We start from the raw sequence: 16982 nt of genomic DNA, 5'->3' as shown, positions 1-16982 counted from the left end.
AACAAAAAAAAAAAAACACCCTACCCTTATTTCTGATTGCAGCTCCCCACAAAGCCCTGAGAAAACCTTCCCAAAAAGGCAATGAGTGGATCACCAAGATACCAAGGAAGCTGATCCCTTCCAGGACAAGGCAGATGCTGGAGGAAAGATCTGGGGGTGGGGAGAGCAGAGAACTGAATGAGAACTGCAAGCCATCAAATGTCTTCAAGCTGCTTCAAATGAAGGAAGAGAATGTTCTTGAGGGAGGTTCTCTTACTCCCATTTTCTACTATGGCGGTCCTAATTAGAAGAGGATCTCAAGTGCAAAGACATGCTGAGGTCCTTAAAATTTAGTATGAATTTCCTTAGAAAAATAAACACGGAAAAACAAAAATGGTTTCTTACCCTCCCTCCCGCCCCTTGACATCAGAGGCCTGCTCATCAACCCTGCTCTCCCTGAGAGCCTCCTGTCCCTGGAGGACACCAGAGCAGTGACCTCAACACCCTTGAGCAACATTCCCTTCCTGAATATCCAGGCAGAGATGGTAGAAGGGATGTCTCCAGGTTACTTGGAGAGAAGACTAGAAAGAAGGCAGATATGAAAGTTGCAGTTTCCAGTGAAACCGAATTTTATACAAAAAGGGCAAAAATGGACAGGACCCAGGGAAGATGCTGAGCACAGAGGTGGGAGGTGTGGCCCCATGTGCTCTGTGAGCTGCTGAATTACCTTCCTTTCCTGGGAAGTGACACGTGCTTTTGGTACTATTCCCCATTAATCCTGTTTTGGAAATTGGGAAAGTACAGCATGAATAATTATTATGCTGTATATCACACAGGATTTGGTCAGGGGATAAAATAATTTTGTGAGCATGAAAGGCTTTCAGAATACAAATACCTCAGTATAAGTCAAATACCCTCAAATCCTTTGGATATGGTTCAAACAAGTAAAATTGAATAGAAGGTGACTCTTTTCTACAATTTCCATTGCAACTAGTACTGTTTTTGCATATTCTCCTTAGAGAAAAGCAAGGGGCAACATGCCCTAGTACTTTCCTTCACTCCAGGGAACTACAAAAACATCTCCAATCCAAATAAATTAACATTGTCATCTTGACTGGTTCATCTGGCAAAAACAAGAAATCACTTGAACATGCAGAGATGTACAGAGAGAAGAAAAAGAAGGAGAGGAGAAGGAAGACATTGAACTTTATAGTTGTGGGTATTCATACTTCCTTGTTTACAAGGAAAGAACTCTTAATTTTATCCCGTCATTGTTGATGTTTTTTATAATAACAAGTTGAAGCAAAACTCTCAAGATGGACATTTATCCTCCAGGTTAAAAATAAGCAGAAAGAAAGAACAGCAAAGAAGTGAGAACAAAATTGTGTTTGTAACTAAAAAGAACCATAAAGAGTGGCCCATGCCTTTCCATAGCTGCAGAGAGGAAAATAAGAAGGAAGTCCTACTGGAGTCTTCTATTTTTCTAGACCCAAACCTAACCTTCTTCTTTCACCCCTGGATGTCAGATTAAGAGGGAGCTGGTCCACCTCCCAGCATGCACTCAGGCCTACATACCAAGCGCTAGTATTTCCTCCTGTAAAGTCCTTGCTTTAAGATGGATGGCCATCTTAAGTGACAGCCGCCATTTTAAGAAAAATGTTGCTTTCCCACCCAAGGGCCTTTCTGAGAAAACTCACCACTCCCTCATACCAACTCTACCCTTAACCTCTTGGCTCTAATCCCTGAGCCTACTCCATAAAAGCCCCATACCCCAAGCCTGTTTTGTCTCTCTCCATCTATGGAGAGATGGCCTTTATTGACAACACTGACAAATAAACTCTCGTGTGTATCTCTGCCTGGTCTCCGTCTTTCATTTGTCACTCGCCCATCTCCTGGTTCCTCGCTTTCCTTTCACCTCCACCTTAGGATTGCCAAATTTAGCAGATATTTGGGACATACTAATACTAAAATTATTTGCTATTTAATCCATATTTAATTGGGTGTTCTGTATTTGACTGGAAACCTCAATTCTGCCTCCATTCTCCTTGATCAACAATCAGTTCTTCTGATGAGCAATGTTTGTCCAACTTGCTACCATGACAACCCATTCTGATGCAATAGGTCCAGGGTCCATCCCACAAACCTTTATTTTTAACAAACACCTCAGGCAATTTTCACCACCAGGTGAGTTTGGAAAGGTGTAGGCACCGGCATGGTGCCACTGGGACCAAAATGACAAGATGAATTTCTGCATGAAGCTGGCCTTTTGCTAGATGTACCACTAGGGAGAGCACACCACCCCAACCCCAACCCTCCAAGAACACACCCTACGCAGATGGGCCCAAAACACCACTCTCAAGCACGTTGGCTATGTTTTCCTATTACCCAGCCAAGCACTCGCTACACACCCAAGAGCTGCTGTCCTCTAAGGACCAAGGGAAAGCAGAGCCCAACCAGTTGTTTTTCCAGGCACTGCCAGCATGGCTCGGAACAGTCAAGGCATGGGGCGCAGAAGCACCAAGCTACACCCTCAGCCCATCTTTGGCTGTGCAGGGGAAGACCCAGGCAAGGGTTACAGTCTGGATTCCCATCTCTTTCCTCCCTGGCTGACACATTTTTGCATCACACTGGGGTCCTCCACCCTTTGCTGTAGTCATTCACTAAAGCTTTGTGCTCCTCTGCTTCCATTTATATTCCATCCTCATTAGTTTTCTCCATTCTTAGCTGTTCCCATTTCCTATTCCTGGGCTGGCCCAACCTCATACTTTGATCCTACCCTGCACACACCCCTTCCCCTGCCCCTGACTTCACCCAGCCTGCCTCAGAGGTCACCATGGTCACCCATAAATATTCCATATTTGCATCTCTGAAATCTGGTTACTTGTTCTGAAGGTGGCACCTGGTCAGACCTCAACCCTGGGAAGATCAAGAAGAGTGAAAAATGGGAAGAAAAGGGTATGGGACAGACTTTCCAAGAATGTTTCCTTTTTTTTCCCCTAGACTTTCTGGGGCAGAGCTGCCTGCCTTTTCTTTTGTGTTGGACTGAAAAGGAAGGAAGGAGAAGGAGGAAATGAGGGACACTAGGGCTTCTACCCCAGTCCTCCTCTGCTCTACCAGTTTTAGGCCACCCAATCCAAACCAGACACCTGCATTAGCTCCCACTTTCTTATTAAAAAAGCTTCATTCATGATGGTGACCGGAGGAAGGAGGAGAGGGCAGATGAGAAGGGAAGAAGCCACCTCAACACTTGAGCAGCCAGTTCTGCCCAGAGGGGAGGGGCACCTGAGGGGGTGGAGGAGAAGGACTCACCCTCCCCACACACCTCCCACTCCCAGCCCCAGAGAATGTTTCATTTACTAAAAGAAGTCAATGTGGCCCAGATGTTGGGCAGCTGCCTCGGGAAGCAGTTCCCGTGCCTCACGGCACAGAGGCCAAAGCAGCATGTTGAGCTGGCCTCTGGGCTCTGGCAGCCTCCTCTTGGGGATAAACACAGCCTCCCAGCTCCCCTCCCCCGCAGCCTGCATGGGAGGTTGCCTTTTTAGGAAAATCAGTGAATCAGGAAGAGAAGTAGACAGGGGGAATGAAAGGCCCAGTTAGAGCAATCTTAAAACTATAGAGGGCAGGGACATGCCGAGTGACAGAGGATGCCTCCCTCTGGTAGCTGAGTAGCAGCCAGGCCAGGAGCTCAGGTAACCACCTGCCAGTGGCCAGTGACTCAGCCTCAGACTCTGTAATGGCTGGGAATCTCTCCAGCCAGGTCTACCTCTCCCCACCCCCAGCCTAGCCAGCTCCAAATTCCCAAGCCAGCCACAAACATAGCATTTGCTCAGACACACTCATTCCCTAGGGCCCCAGACACAACAAACCCTCCTCATAGACACAGCTAACCCTTTCCCATCACCCTCCCATCCTCACCAATGGGCCCAGCTCCTTCTCTCATTGACACCTAGGAGAGGGAAGAAAGGAGGGAAAGAAGAAAAAGAGGCCATCAGAGAGGGGAAGAAGAGGAAAGGGCCTCTAATCAAATGCCCCACATATGAGCAAGATTCCTCTTCTATTTGCCTTTTTGAAGTTCTAGAAGAAAGAAAACAGCTACCCCTCCATATCTATACCCCTTTGTCCCTCCTTTGGGACATGAGGCCCCTCTTTCCTGGAATATCCCACCCCAACGAAAGGCAAGCAAAGGGTGATAAAGGGTAGCAATGGTTACAGCCAAGCTAGAGGCTCAGCAGAACTGGCTGGGTGGGGGCATTCCAGGAGACTCTGGGTGGCACTCCCAGCCATGTTCCTGTAATGGCTCTTCAACATCCATCAGTGGGAAGGCTTCACCCCAGTCTTGCTCAGAAGGGTCTTGCTATGCATTTAGGAGAAAGGAGATAACCTAAGGAGTCTGTGTCTATGTCAGGGAAAACAAGGTACAGTGTCTGTTCCTCACCTCATCAGAGCACCAGGCACACACAGGACTCACAGCCAGACATTGCTGGCAGGAGCTCACGCCTCTTGTGGCGCAGATGTTGGGTCCTGCAACACAGAGATAAGGGCATTAGTACCTGATTTGGCTCAATGAAGTAACCAGCCTGCCCTATCCCTCCCAACTTTCCCAAATACCCAGGTTCACAGCCCTCAAGTGCACACACCTTAATCATTTCACAGGCTTTTACCAAACAGGCTATTGATAAGGAAGAAAGAGAATAAAGACTTCGGAGAAACTCATCTCCACCCTCAGCTGATGAGGTCACAGGGATAACAAGTGATGGGATGTGGCTGAGACATGGGCCCAAGTGTCTGATCACAACTGATGGAAAGGCTTTAATGAACAACTGGCTTGATGCCTACATTGTGCAAATGAAAATACAAGGGCTCCATCCTCAGCACCATATAAAATAAATAAATAAAACAAAGTGGCAAGTGTCCTCTTCAATTACCCAAGTGATATTCACAGCCACAACACAGAGCATCCCAGAGGCACTAACATTAAGCATAGCCTAAGTGTGGTGGGAACAGGGAGGGCAGGGTGATTTTAGTGGCAGTGTCTCATTGGCCTGCTAGACGAAAGCAAATCTGAAAACTTCTTAAGCTTCCTGTTAGGATGGCCTTAGGCCTCAGCCTAAGCAACTCCATTTTAAAAACTCCAGTTTGAAACCTGCAGTCTCCCAAGGCACACCCACAGAGCCCTCCAGTATGGCCTCAAACAAGTTACTTCCCCTCACCCTGGTAATCAGAGTGAAGCCCCTGGCAGGCTGTCCTCGCCTGGTAAGAGGAAAAGGCAAGAAGATCAGGGTGGAGACCACCAGACCAGATGTTTCTGCCCTCAGGGTAAATGATGTTACTGAGAAATCCAGTAGTAGCTGATAAGGATTGGAAAGGGGGTCAAAAACCCCCCAAATTTAGTATAAATGATACAACAAATGAACAGGGATTCAGCCAGCTGAAACAAGGATGCACTCGAGCTGGAGAGCCTGATGAGGACCTGACATCCCATCACTTGTCATCGTTCCTGAGCCTCTGTGTGATCCTCACCACTTTCAAACTCTACTACCTCGTCTGGACCTTGGTGAGAGCTGCAACTTCTCCCTATGACCCTCTCCTCAACGGGTCATCCACTCCACACCAGGAAAAGCCTGCCTTGGTTCTGGACCTGGTCACCGTGGTCTGAGTGAGTGTGCATCTGCTGGCATAAAGCTTAAGGCTTAAGACTTTTGAACTTAGCATGCAGAGGAGATGTCTGTCATTAGCTTATCATGATTAAGTGTGTTTTGCAGTGCTTAGAATCAATCTAGAATTGTTTGCTGTGAATTGATTATGTCTATTGCAGTGCCTAGCATTAAGGATTGTCATTTTCTTTATTAAGAACCTATAGAGTGAAATTGTATTGAGTAATTTGAGTGAATAAAGCATTGAAAGGGGCAGAAGCGCCTCGACATTCTTTATTTCTCCCCTCGACTGCATATGTCACAATTTTGCCCCTTTGCGACACTTCCCATATACACGTATTTTGGAATCCAAGTATGACATGCTCCAGAGAGCTTCAGAAATGTCAAGAAAAAATCAACTGGTCGGAACTGGAAGATCATGGAGTTGGGGCATTGGAAGTAAGGTCTATGCTTGAATTCCAAATGCTCTTTGTACTATAGCCTTGGGCAACCTGCCTATTCTCTACGAAATGACATATCGGCCTCACAGGATTTGCCTAAGAATTTGGTGAGCCAAGGGGTACCTGAAAAGATACCATTCTGGTGTGAACAGTCCTCAGACTGACAAAGGACAGGGGAAAGCCTGGGGATGGGGGTGAGGAGTGGGGACAGCAAGGGGCACGAAAATATCCCTGAGAAACCCAGCCAGGAAGCAAAACCCAGGCATCTGCTTGTGCAGAAGCTGCCACGCTCCCTGCTCCTTAGCTCAGCCTCCCTGGCCTCAGCCAACTAAACCCCTCTTCTTGCGGGGACCCCAGGGAGGCCTTTTCCAGTATAAGACACAGAATGAGGAAGACCCATTCCTCCCTAGAATGAAGAAAGATCCATTCAGTTATCCTGACAGTTTCATTATCCAGGTTTCTAAAGGCCTACTTTGCCCCCAGCTGTAAAGACCAGCAAGTCTGTGTTTGGGGGAAATTGTCCCCAGTGAGTACTTTTCCAATATCCCCAAAACTTCTCCCAGACAAAATGTCCCAATCTATTTTATTATAGTGTGACTGAGTTCCTTTCATCACAACACCTGGACAAAAATACATTCAGAAAATGACCTGCTGAGGTTAAGGATATTTGATTTTTCTACCTTTTGAGTGATTTATTTTCTATCTTTTGTTTGATTTCTATTGATTAGGACACTCTACAACTCTTGTAAGAGTAGCGGGTATCCAATGACAATGTAAATGATTTTTTATGAGAAACAACCTGTATGATTCTTATCCAACAAAAATGCAAATAATTTCTGTCTAGTAGAAAAGGTAACCTTCAAACAGTAGGATTTACAGCTTTGTAGGGCTGGGTTTGTAGCTCAATGGTACAGCGCTTGCCTAGCACGTGTGAGGCACTGGGCTCCATCCTCAGCACCATATAAGATAAATAAATAAAACAAAGGTATTGTGTCCATCTACAACTAAAAAAAAAATTTGAAAGATTTACTGCTTTGTAAACACTGGCCAATTCTGAATCTATGAGCCATAATTCATTCCCACCTTTCTTTGACTGACCAAGTATTAATCTCTCTTCCTTGAATTTTCATTTCAAATAGTCCTAACATTTTATTGGTCCTCTCTTTAATTAAGCTAAATAAATCCTTGACATGCATTTATTTTCTATTTATATTAGAATTATACATTTAACTCTTTGAAATTTACACTAATGCTTACCATGTGCAAGGCCTTGGGTTCAATCCCAACATAGAGAGAAAAAGAAGAAAATTACACTTTATCAGTATTTGTAGGGCCTCACTAGGGGCAAAGGGATCTAACAGAAGGGTGCATGGGCCATCAGAAGACTGTGATACTGAGTTACCTGCTAATAGTGTGGCCTTAGGTGAGTCATTTAACTCCTCTCAGCCTTGTTTTTCTCAACTCTAGTAATACTACCACATTATTATTATTATTTTTCTCATCTTAATGACACTGCCACCCAACATATTTAGGTTCCCTTCAGGCCTGCCCTAGCCTGCCCAGACAGGACCCAGTCCTTGTTCAAAGATGTTCAGTAAATATATATAAAGGTATTACAATACATCAGTTTTATTTGTTTTGTTTTTAAGCAAATGAATTCATTTCTCAAAATTACTCATAGAATTCTAAATGGGTCCCTCATTCAATTTAGACCTTCACTGTTCTCCACAAAATGTGGAATCCTTGAAGTAACTCCTAGAAACTCCAGGTTTCTTCGTAACCTGAGTCTAACTAACTTCAAGGGCCTTTCTTAATCCTAAAATTCAACAAGAGGGATGCTGCTATAAGCCCATGAGTAACTTCTAGAGCCCTACCTCTGCTTGACTACAATCTTAGCATGTATACATAGGACTGTGGGTGGAAATTATGTCATAGGTTCCGGGCCTGGCCCTAAAACATCAAGGTCACCTCTAAGGTGGGGTATCCCTCAGCCAGACAAAAAGCTGTAATGGAAAATAAAGGAAACTAATCTTCCCAGAGCCATAGTCAGGATATCTCAATCTTCAGAACCAACAAGGCAACCCAAGGCTTCTCCCAGCCAGGGGCTGCCTGACCATGTCTGGGCCTCTCAGTTGCTCTCTCCCCGGGCAGATGTGGACATAGCCCCTCTTTATTGTTCTATCAGAAGAGTTCAGAAAGGAGCCTCGCCTGAACTATTTTAGGTATCTCTCTCCCTTTTGGGAATTGCCATGAGGACTGGCATCCAAGAAATAATTCTGGATATAAATGCCGTGGAGGTTCCCGAGGAGAAACACAAAGCAACTGCAGAGAGTCGAAAGGCAGAAGAGAAGCGTGGGCAGCGTGGGAAGCGTGGGCACTACCAGATTGTTTTTGAAAACTTTTCCCAGTCTGTCCATTTATCCAGCCATTCATTCTCAAGTTAGCATTTCCCTATGAGTCCTTGATTCATAGCCACAAAAGAAAGCCTTGCCAGATGTGAAATAAAAAACAGCAGGCCCCTCCTAGTGTATGAGTCGTCCCTGACCCCAGATGAGGAGCTGAGCTGCTGGGATTTGGTCTTTAGGAAGTCATGCCTTGCAGTCATGGTTACCCACTCCCCTTTATCCCTTGTTTTTAATGAATCACAGGTTGATTTCATGAGAACCAATGAGCCTTCCATGATCTCCCCAACCAAGTCCTGCCACTTAGGGCAGGTTCCTGGAATGCAGTGGTTCAAAGTGACTGACTCACATCAGAAGTCTCCAAGCTGGGCCCGTGCTGATTCAAGGAGCTGCTGCTCCGAGACCACCCTGCCAAACTGAACAATGAGCAAGGAGTCTGAACCTACGTTTTCAGTCATTCCCAAAAGCCTGTGTTCCTGCTCAGCCTCTGGGGCCCAGACATGGCCCTCCGAGAGAAGTGGGGATCTTCATCACAATGTCATTGAAAAAGATGGACAACTGCTATAGCTTCTTTCCTCTGACAGTTTAGCCAGAGCAGGAAAACAAGCTGGACTGGGCCTGGTCTTCATGAGATAGTTGTAAGAATTAAAAGAACCTGGAACATAGCTGAGCATAACAGCTGGCACACAGAAAATGCTCAATAAATGCTGTTGCCATTGTTTTTATTGTTGCTGTTTTTATCCTTAGTCTCAAGCTATTCAGGGCAAATGAATGTTTTTATTTTATTTTTTCCTTGAAGATACTATTTTATAGAACACTAGACACAAAGCCAAGTACACCCCAAACAGAGGGGGCAGGGGTGAGAACGTGGAGCAGAAAGTATCAGGCTCGGGTCAAATGACCAACTATCAGATCTGGCTTCTACATGGAGTTAGGAATATCAGCATTCAAAAATCCAATCTAGGAGAGATGGCCAAAAAAAGAAGGCCAATAGGAAAGGTAGGCAAGGCCAGCCAAGATGCTTGCCTGGAAAGTAGAAGTCGAAGGCTGTGGTTTGGCACATCAGCCTGGTTCACAGAACCAGAGCAGATTCAAAGGGTGGGAAAAATAGAGAAAAAAAAGGAAACAAGGAAGGGAGTTGGAACCAGTGGAAGTCATATGCGTCAACGAGGCTATTTTGGGGACATGGTGTCCCATCAAACAGGATGCAAGAACAGGCCACCCTGATGAGGCCAGGGGACGTCAGGAGAGGGCCAAGTTAGAATGAACAGTGTTTAGAGGGCAGTGTTTAGATGTCCACAGTCTATGGACATCTCTCTCACTGTCTGTTGGAGAGGAATTCTGGCCTGGATCCTCAGCCCTGCCACTGACCTTTGGCCAATTCCCAGTAGGGTCCACTGGGGACCCTGGGTGATTCAATACCTGATCTTCCATTGCAGTCACCTGGCTGGGTGACTCATGGAAGAACAAAACTTCTCGTGTTAAAGGCCCTGTGTGTGCACAAGTGGTTTCTATAAAGCGTATTTCAAAGGAAGTCTACTTTTGTTCCTTTCTTAAAGGTAGCAGTAGCTCAGTAACCCAAGGAAGGGGGAAGGAGAAAGAAGGTGGAATTCAAGGCAATGCACACCTCTGTACTCTGAGCAAAAGCTCCAGGAAGCATCGCCTAAAGCATAAGGAATCCAAACTGCCACATTTCACCAAATTTAAGATTATGGGCTTCAGAGATTCTAAACTTTTCAAAAAATAAAGTGCAGCCAGGCGCCGTGGCACACACCTGTAATCCCAGGGGCTCGGGAGGCTGGGGCAGGTGGGTTGCAAATTCAAAGTCAGCCTCAGCAACTTAGCAAGACCCTGTCTCAAAATAAAGTAAACAGAACTGGGGATGTAGTTCAGTGATACAGCGCTTGCCTAGGATGCTTGAAGCCCTAGATTCAATCCCGAGTATAGCAACAACAACAATAAAAAGACCCCATGACCATCAAAAGGTAAAACTGCCTGGCCTTTCAAGAATAGGTAGATAGGAATAGGTGCACATCTCAGTGGTAAAGCACTTGCCTAGCATGTGCGGAGCCCTGGGTTCGATCCCCAATACCACAGGAAAAAAGCAATGCATCAGAGTCAATTAAATATAGTATTTAACTTTGGAAAACATTTGTGATAATTTGCCTCCACCAGTATTAAAATTGTTATGGATTTAATTAAACTCTCAAAGATATGTATGTCATAATCCCCAGTGTAGAATTGAGAAATAGGGGCTTTGCAGAGGTAATCAATGAGATCATTAAAGTAGGCACTAATCCAATATGTCCTTATAAGATGAAAGAAATGTCATGTGAAAACAGAGACAGAGAGAATGGTGGCATGTGACAACAGAGGCACAGTTACAGGCGGCAGTTAAGGAACACCAATGATTGCAGCCACCATCAGAAACTATGAATAGAAAAGGAAAGATTTTTTTTTTAAGAGACAGAGAGAGAGAGAGAATTTTAATATTTATTTTTTTAGTTTTTGGCGGACACAACATCTTTGTTTGTATGTGGTGCTCAGGATCGAACCCGGGCCGCACAATGCCAGACGAGCGCGCTACCACTTGAGCCACATCCCCAGCCCCGACAAGGAAAGATTTTACCCAGAGTCTCAGAAAACATGGCCTTGCTAACACCTTGATTTCAGATATCTATCCTCCAGAGAGAATAAATTTCTGTTGTTTTCAGACATCCGATTTGTGGTACTTTGTTACCAAATCCCTAAGAACCTAGCAGAATGGATTTTCATTTCCTTAATATTGTATGACATAATTTTGAAAAGTAGTGCCCTGAAATAAGTCAGCCTGGACTGAAAACTTTGCTATATTTAATCAGCAAAATGGTTACTTTAGCCTTATACTTTTCTACCAATATATCTCAGTGGTGTCAGCATTCACTGATTCTTTTATTCCCTGCGACACCTGCCTGTACCAGGGACTCACCTGGGCGCTGGAGGCACACTGATGAACTAACAAAGCCTTCATTCTTGTGAGGCTTATATGTTGTGAGAAAATTGCTAACAAAAACATACACAGCACTACTGTCATATATAACTAATTAGAACAAATTTTTATTAAATACCAAAAAAAACATAACAATAAAAAAATCATAATTTCAAACAATGGCAAATGTTTAAAGAAAATAAAGCAGGATAAATGAATAGTAAGCAAGGAGGGGAAGGCATCAGGAAGGCCTCTCCAACAAGTTCACATTCCAAAATGAGGTTAAAGAGTGAACTGTGGGAAGATCCAGGGGACTAGCACTCCAGAAAGAACCCAAACCCAGTGCTGGGTGGACCTCAGCCTTTTGAAAAAAATAGCAGGAAGAGAAATAGAGGAGGAGAAGGAAGAGAGGAGGGTGGAGAAGCAGGGATCGGAACCCTTAGAAGCCACAAACCAGGGAAGCGCGGGTGGTCTTCAGTCTCTACACGTCCTTCAGTGAGAGGCACCAGAGGGATTTGAGCAGAAGTGAGCAGAAACAGCTCAGCCTGGCTGCTGAATGGAGGACAGACAGCAGGGAGGCCAGAAGGCAAAGAGACCAATTAGGACATTATTAAGATAATCCAGACAACAGATGGAAGTAGTCTGGACTTGAATGGTAGTGGAGTGGATGGAGTGGTCGGATGCTGGACGTGTTCTAAGGACTTGATGAAAGAGGCCACTTGGGGTATGAGGGAAGGACAGGAAGGACTTTGGCCTGAGCAAGTGGATGCCCTTTGGACAAGGCTCAAAAATGTTTTGACTACTGTGCCATCCCCTGTCACTGACCCTTCAGCCAGTAGGCCCTGTCCTTATAAATGAAGCCAGATCATGTCTAGTTATCCCCTCTGACGGGGTTAATTAGAGAGTCATGTGCCAAAGACTACATCCTTGGGCAGAGTCCCATCTTGTCAATGGCTGTGGTATAAAATAAACATGCAGCCTGGAGAAACTGGATGAGGCAGGGGCGGTTAAACAATGGGCATGGAGGATACAGCAGGAAAAGCTTGAAGACCAGCAGGAGACCAGGGGGTCTAAAGCCACCTGTGTCCTTCCCACTGGCCCTATGATCCCAGGCTTGTCCCTGAATCTCTCTGCTGCTCTCTGGGAGGCCCAGCCACATCTCTGTTTAAGAATTTGTAACTGCTGGGGCTGGGGTTGTATAGTTCAGTGATACAGCAATTGCCTAGCATGTGTGAGACACTGGGTTTGATTCTCAGTACCACATGTAAATAATTTTTTTAAAAAAAAAGGTCCATCGACAACTAAAAAAAAAAGAATCCGTAACTTTTCCCTAGTATTTATCAGATTTAACCCTGCCATATCAGCCAAGCTAGAGGCCCTTCAATAAATGAATGGATATAAGAAAAAAAATTACACAATGGAATATTACTCAGCAATAAAAGAGAATAGAATCATGGCATTTGCAGGTAAATGGATGGAGTTAGAGAAGATAATGCTAAGTGAAGTTAGCCAATCCCCCCCAAAAAAACAAATGCCGAATATTTTCTTTGATATAAGGAGGCTGATTCATAGTGGGATAGGGAGGGGGAGCTTGGGAGGAATAGAGGAACTCTAGATAGGGCAGAGGAGTAGGAGGGGAAGGGAGGGGGCATGGGATAATTAATGATGGTTGAATGTGATGATCATTATTATCCAAAATACATGTATGAAGACACGAACTGGTGTGAGTGTACTATGTAAAAACCAGAGATATGAAAGATTGAGCTCTATATATGTAATAAGAATTGTAATGCATTCCATTGTTATATAAATATAAATAAATAAATTTTTAAAAAATAAATAAATTTTTAAAAAAGAATTGTAATGCATTCTGCATTCAATAAATAAATAAGTAAATAAATGTCCATCGGCAAGTAAAACATTAAAAAAAGAGAGAGAGAATTCGTAACTGCTCCGTAATATTTATCAGGTTTAACCCTGCCACATCAGCCAAGTCTGGAGACCTCAACAGTTGTTTCCTTTACTCTGTGCTCCCAAATATGGGCACAATGCTTGCCACATGAGTTCTTAGGATTAAATGAGGTAATGTGTATGAAAGAGCAATTTATAGTAGATGCTCAAAAAATGTCCAGTTCCCTCCCCCTTATCTTTACTCTAGTCACTTCTTGCACCAGGAATGTCCATCCTCCCCTCTCCACCTCAGTGTCAGACAAGAGAGGATTCTTGTCTAGGACAGGATGTAAGGAAGAAATCAGGAGACAGGAGCCCTCAGGGCTAGATCCCACACAATGCCCAAGAGATCTAGGGGAAACGCCTTTACCTCTAAGGAATTTCCTTTCTGCTTTTCTATAAAATAAACCAAGTTGGATTAGATGACCTTGAATGTTGGCCCCTGAAGTATGCATTCTTTCAAACACCAGAAACATCAACATGTTGACTGGTACTCTAGGAGGCCTAGCATCCCAAGGTCCAAGCCCCCTTACACAATGCACAAGGGGTCATTTCTTCCTAATGGCATAACTGACATCTGAAATGTTGCATTTCAGAGTTCTGGAAATTTTTATTAACCAGCCCCACCTCCCATCTGACTCATGCGGAATATGAAAGAGGCAGACCGTACCAAGCTCGGTTTAAGGCCCAGCCCAGCAGTACCCTGTAGGAGACCTTGGCATCCAGCTTTCCAGCTCTGGGATCTTCCTCCCCAGCTCATGTCTCATGAGTAAGAACAGCAGGCAGCAGTCCTGTCACCAGCCCTAACTGCCAGCCAGTCTTGGGAGGAAGGCAAACTGGTTTGACTGTTTTAGAAGACAATTTGTCAACATTCATTAAAATTTAAAATGCCCTTGCTAGGTTACTCGGAAGCTACTCGGAAGGCCGAAGTAGAAAGATTACTCGAGCCCAGGAGTTCAAGACCAGTCTGGGCAACAGAGGAAAAAAAAATAGGCTGCAAGTGTGACTCAGTGGTAGGGCACTTGCCTTGGGTTCAACCCCCAGCACTGCTAAATAAGTAAATAAATAAATATCCATGCCTTTTGACCCAGCAACTTTAGTTAAAGTAGTTCAATCTGTAGAAAAACTGAAACTAAGGTGCATAATAAATGAATAAGGTTATATCCCTGCAACTTTATCTATAACAGCAAATAATACTTCATCTATAGTCATTGGGAATGACTCCAATGACTGCCAACAGGAAGTTGGTTAAATGAATTCTGATACAGCCCTGTAAGAGTCTGCCTCTGGCTAAAATTATATATCTCTTAGAATAAATAATGGAAAGTCATATACTGACATAAAAAAGATGCCTAGAATATATTATTAAATGTCAGTGATCCTATTGTGAATCACAGTTGTTATTTGTAAGAATGAGATAATGAGAAACTTGTATTTTCTACATTACTATATATCTTCCTTTTTTTAGTTGTAAATGGGCACAATATCTTTATATATATATTTTAGTTGCTGACAGACCTTTATTTTTTATTTATTTGTATACGGTGTTGAGAATCGAACCCAGTGCCTCATACATGCCAGGCAAGTATGCTACCTCTGAGCCCCAGCCCCAGCCCCTGGACATAATATCTTTTTATGTGTTTTTCTTTATTTTATTTTTATGTGGTGCCAAGGATCGAACCCAGTGCCTCACATATGTGAGGCAAGCACTGTATCACTGAGCTACAGCCCAGCTCTTTTTATCTTTTGTGAAGGGTCTCACTAAGTTGTTGTCTCCCTGCCCAGGCTGGCTTCCAACTTGGGGTCCTCCTGCTTCAGCCTCCCGGTAGCTAGGATTACAGGCATGCGCCACCGTCCCCAGCTCTACAGAATCATATTTCTGTACTGCCTTTTTTTTTTTAACAAGCTGAATTACTTTTGTAAATTAAAAGAAAATTAAAGCTAGTTTTAAATGACCTCTGGTCTGCCTCCTTTCTGCATTGCCATTCATTAGTGCAGGCTCCCTCCCGGAGTCTGCTAGGTGTTCTACTGTGCCTTTGGCATCCAAACCCCATAGCCTCTTGGAACCCAAAATTAGGTTGGAACAAGAGGATGAATTCTTGGGGACAGGGTGGATGGGAAGATTCTGGACAAAGGATACAAAATTTCAGTTAAACAGAAGGAATACTTCAAGAAATCTACTGTGCAACATCGTGAGTTAATAACTGCTCATTTACCTAAAAGAGCAGATTTGAAGTGTTCTCAGCACAGATAAATGGTAAGTACATGAGGTAATGCATGTGTTAGGCAGCTTGATTTAGCCATTCCATGATGTGTACATGTTCCGAAACATGTCATGCATCACAAACATATGCAATTCTTGTTTGATAATAATAATAGATAGAAAAGAATGAAAAAGAAGAGTAAACTTTGACAGCCTGCTTCCACAGCCTTCAGGAACCTCCCAGAGGCTGGTCTGTTCCCAACTTTGGAAGCTCCAGGAGGAAGACACCAAGCTCCCCTCCACTCAGAGGAGCTGGTCCAACACTTCTGAGGCAGACAGAAATATGATACTGTAGAGCTGGGGACAGTGGCACAAGCTCCTGAGAGGCTGAAGCAGGAGGATCCAAGTTGGAAGGTCTAATCTGGAGCCATCCTGTGTGGTGGCTAATGGAAGGATTTAGAACCATCAGTGGATCTCACAGACCTAGGTTTCTGCTACCCAAAAATCCCATTAGCAAAGAGATTTTGGGTAACTACAGGGACTTTTAAAGTGACTACTGAATATGCCTTTTGCTAAACTTCTGGAGTCCTCTCTAATGCAGGACTCCTCTCCCCGTGCCCTAAAGAAACTCTTAACATGAAATTCCAAGTTGCTAATCCGTTGAAGAAGGAACTGCTCTGGTCAGAGGAAGGAACAGGAACAAACCGAAGACTCTCTTTTATCTCCTCCTTCACTTGCTTTGCAGCCCCTGAGACTCCAAGACAGAGGCCTAGAGGGAAGATGACTTGTCACCCAGCAAGTTCATGAAAAGGCCTGCAGAGCCATGAATCAGACATAGGTTCTTAAATTCCAGACTCACAGTTCTTTTTCCTGAGGTTGTTGGTTTTTTTCCCCCATATAAAAGGAAGTGGCATAGAACACAAGTTTAGGTAAAGGAGCACAAGCATGCACACATGAGCACGGCACATGCAAGGGGACCTGTTTGAGTGGAACACACCATCTGGTTAATTATAATTAGCAAGCTGACTCTCCCTCATTTGACTTTCTTAGGATTCCCATGCAGGGCTGGGGCTGTGGCTCAGAGGGAGAGCACTTGCCTAGCACATGGAAGCACTGGGTTTGATCCTCGACACCACATAAAATAAATAAGATAAAAGGATTCACATGCATCACTTCATCTTTCTCTCCTTGAGTGTTTGAACGTCTTCACTAACCAAACAAAGAAATTGAACTACTGAAATAAAAAAAACAGGGAGGGACAGCGACATTAATGTTTATAGAAGCTCAATTCACAATAGCTAAGCTATGGAATCAACCTAGGTGCCCTTCAACAGATGAATGCATAAAGAAAATGTGGTGTATATATACTGTCTCTTATACACATCT

General features: G+C 44.2%; 1 protein-coding gene across 1 annotated transcript in view; it reads right to left on the bottom strand.

Annotated features, from left to right (window-relative positions):
- Positions 1 to 16982, bottom strand: part of Itgb3 (integrin subunit beta 3) — a 61978-nt gene that overhangs the window by 39616 nt on the left and 5380 nt on the right. Inside the window, exon 2 of the mRNA XM_015507207.2 lies at positions 4415 to 4500. Within this exon, the coding sequence (XP_015362693.1) occupies positions 4415 to 4500 (86 nt within the window). The remainder of the gene's footprint in view (positions 1 to 4414; positions 4501 to 16982) is intronic.

This window comes from Marmota marmota, unplaced genomic scaffold (genome assembly GCF_001458135.2).
Source record: "Marmota marmota marmota unplaced genomic scaffold, marMar, whole genome shotgun sequence".
NCBI lineage: Eukaryota > Metazoa > Chordata > Mammalia > Rodentia > Sciuridae > Marmota > Marmota marmota.
This window is presented reverse-complemented; position numbering and strand designations above follow the sequence as displayed.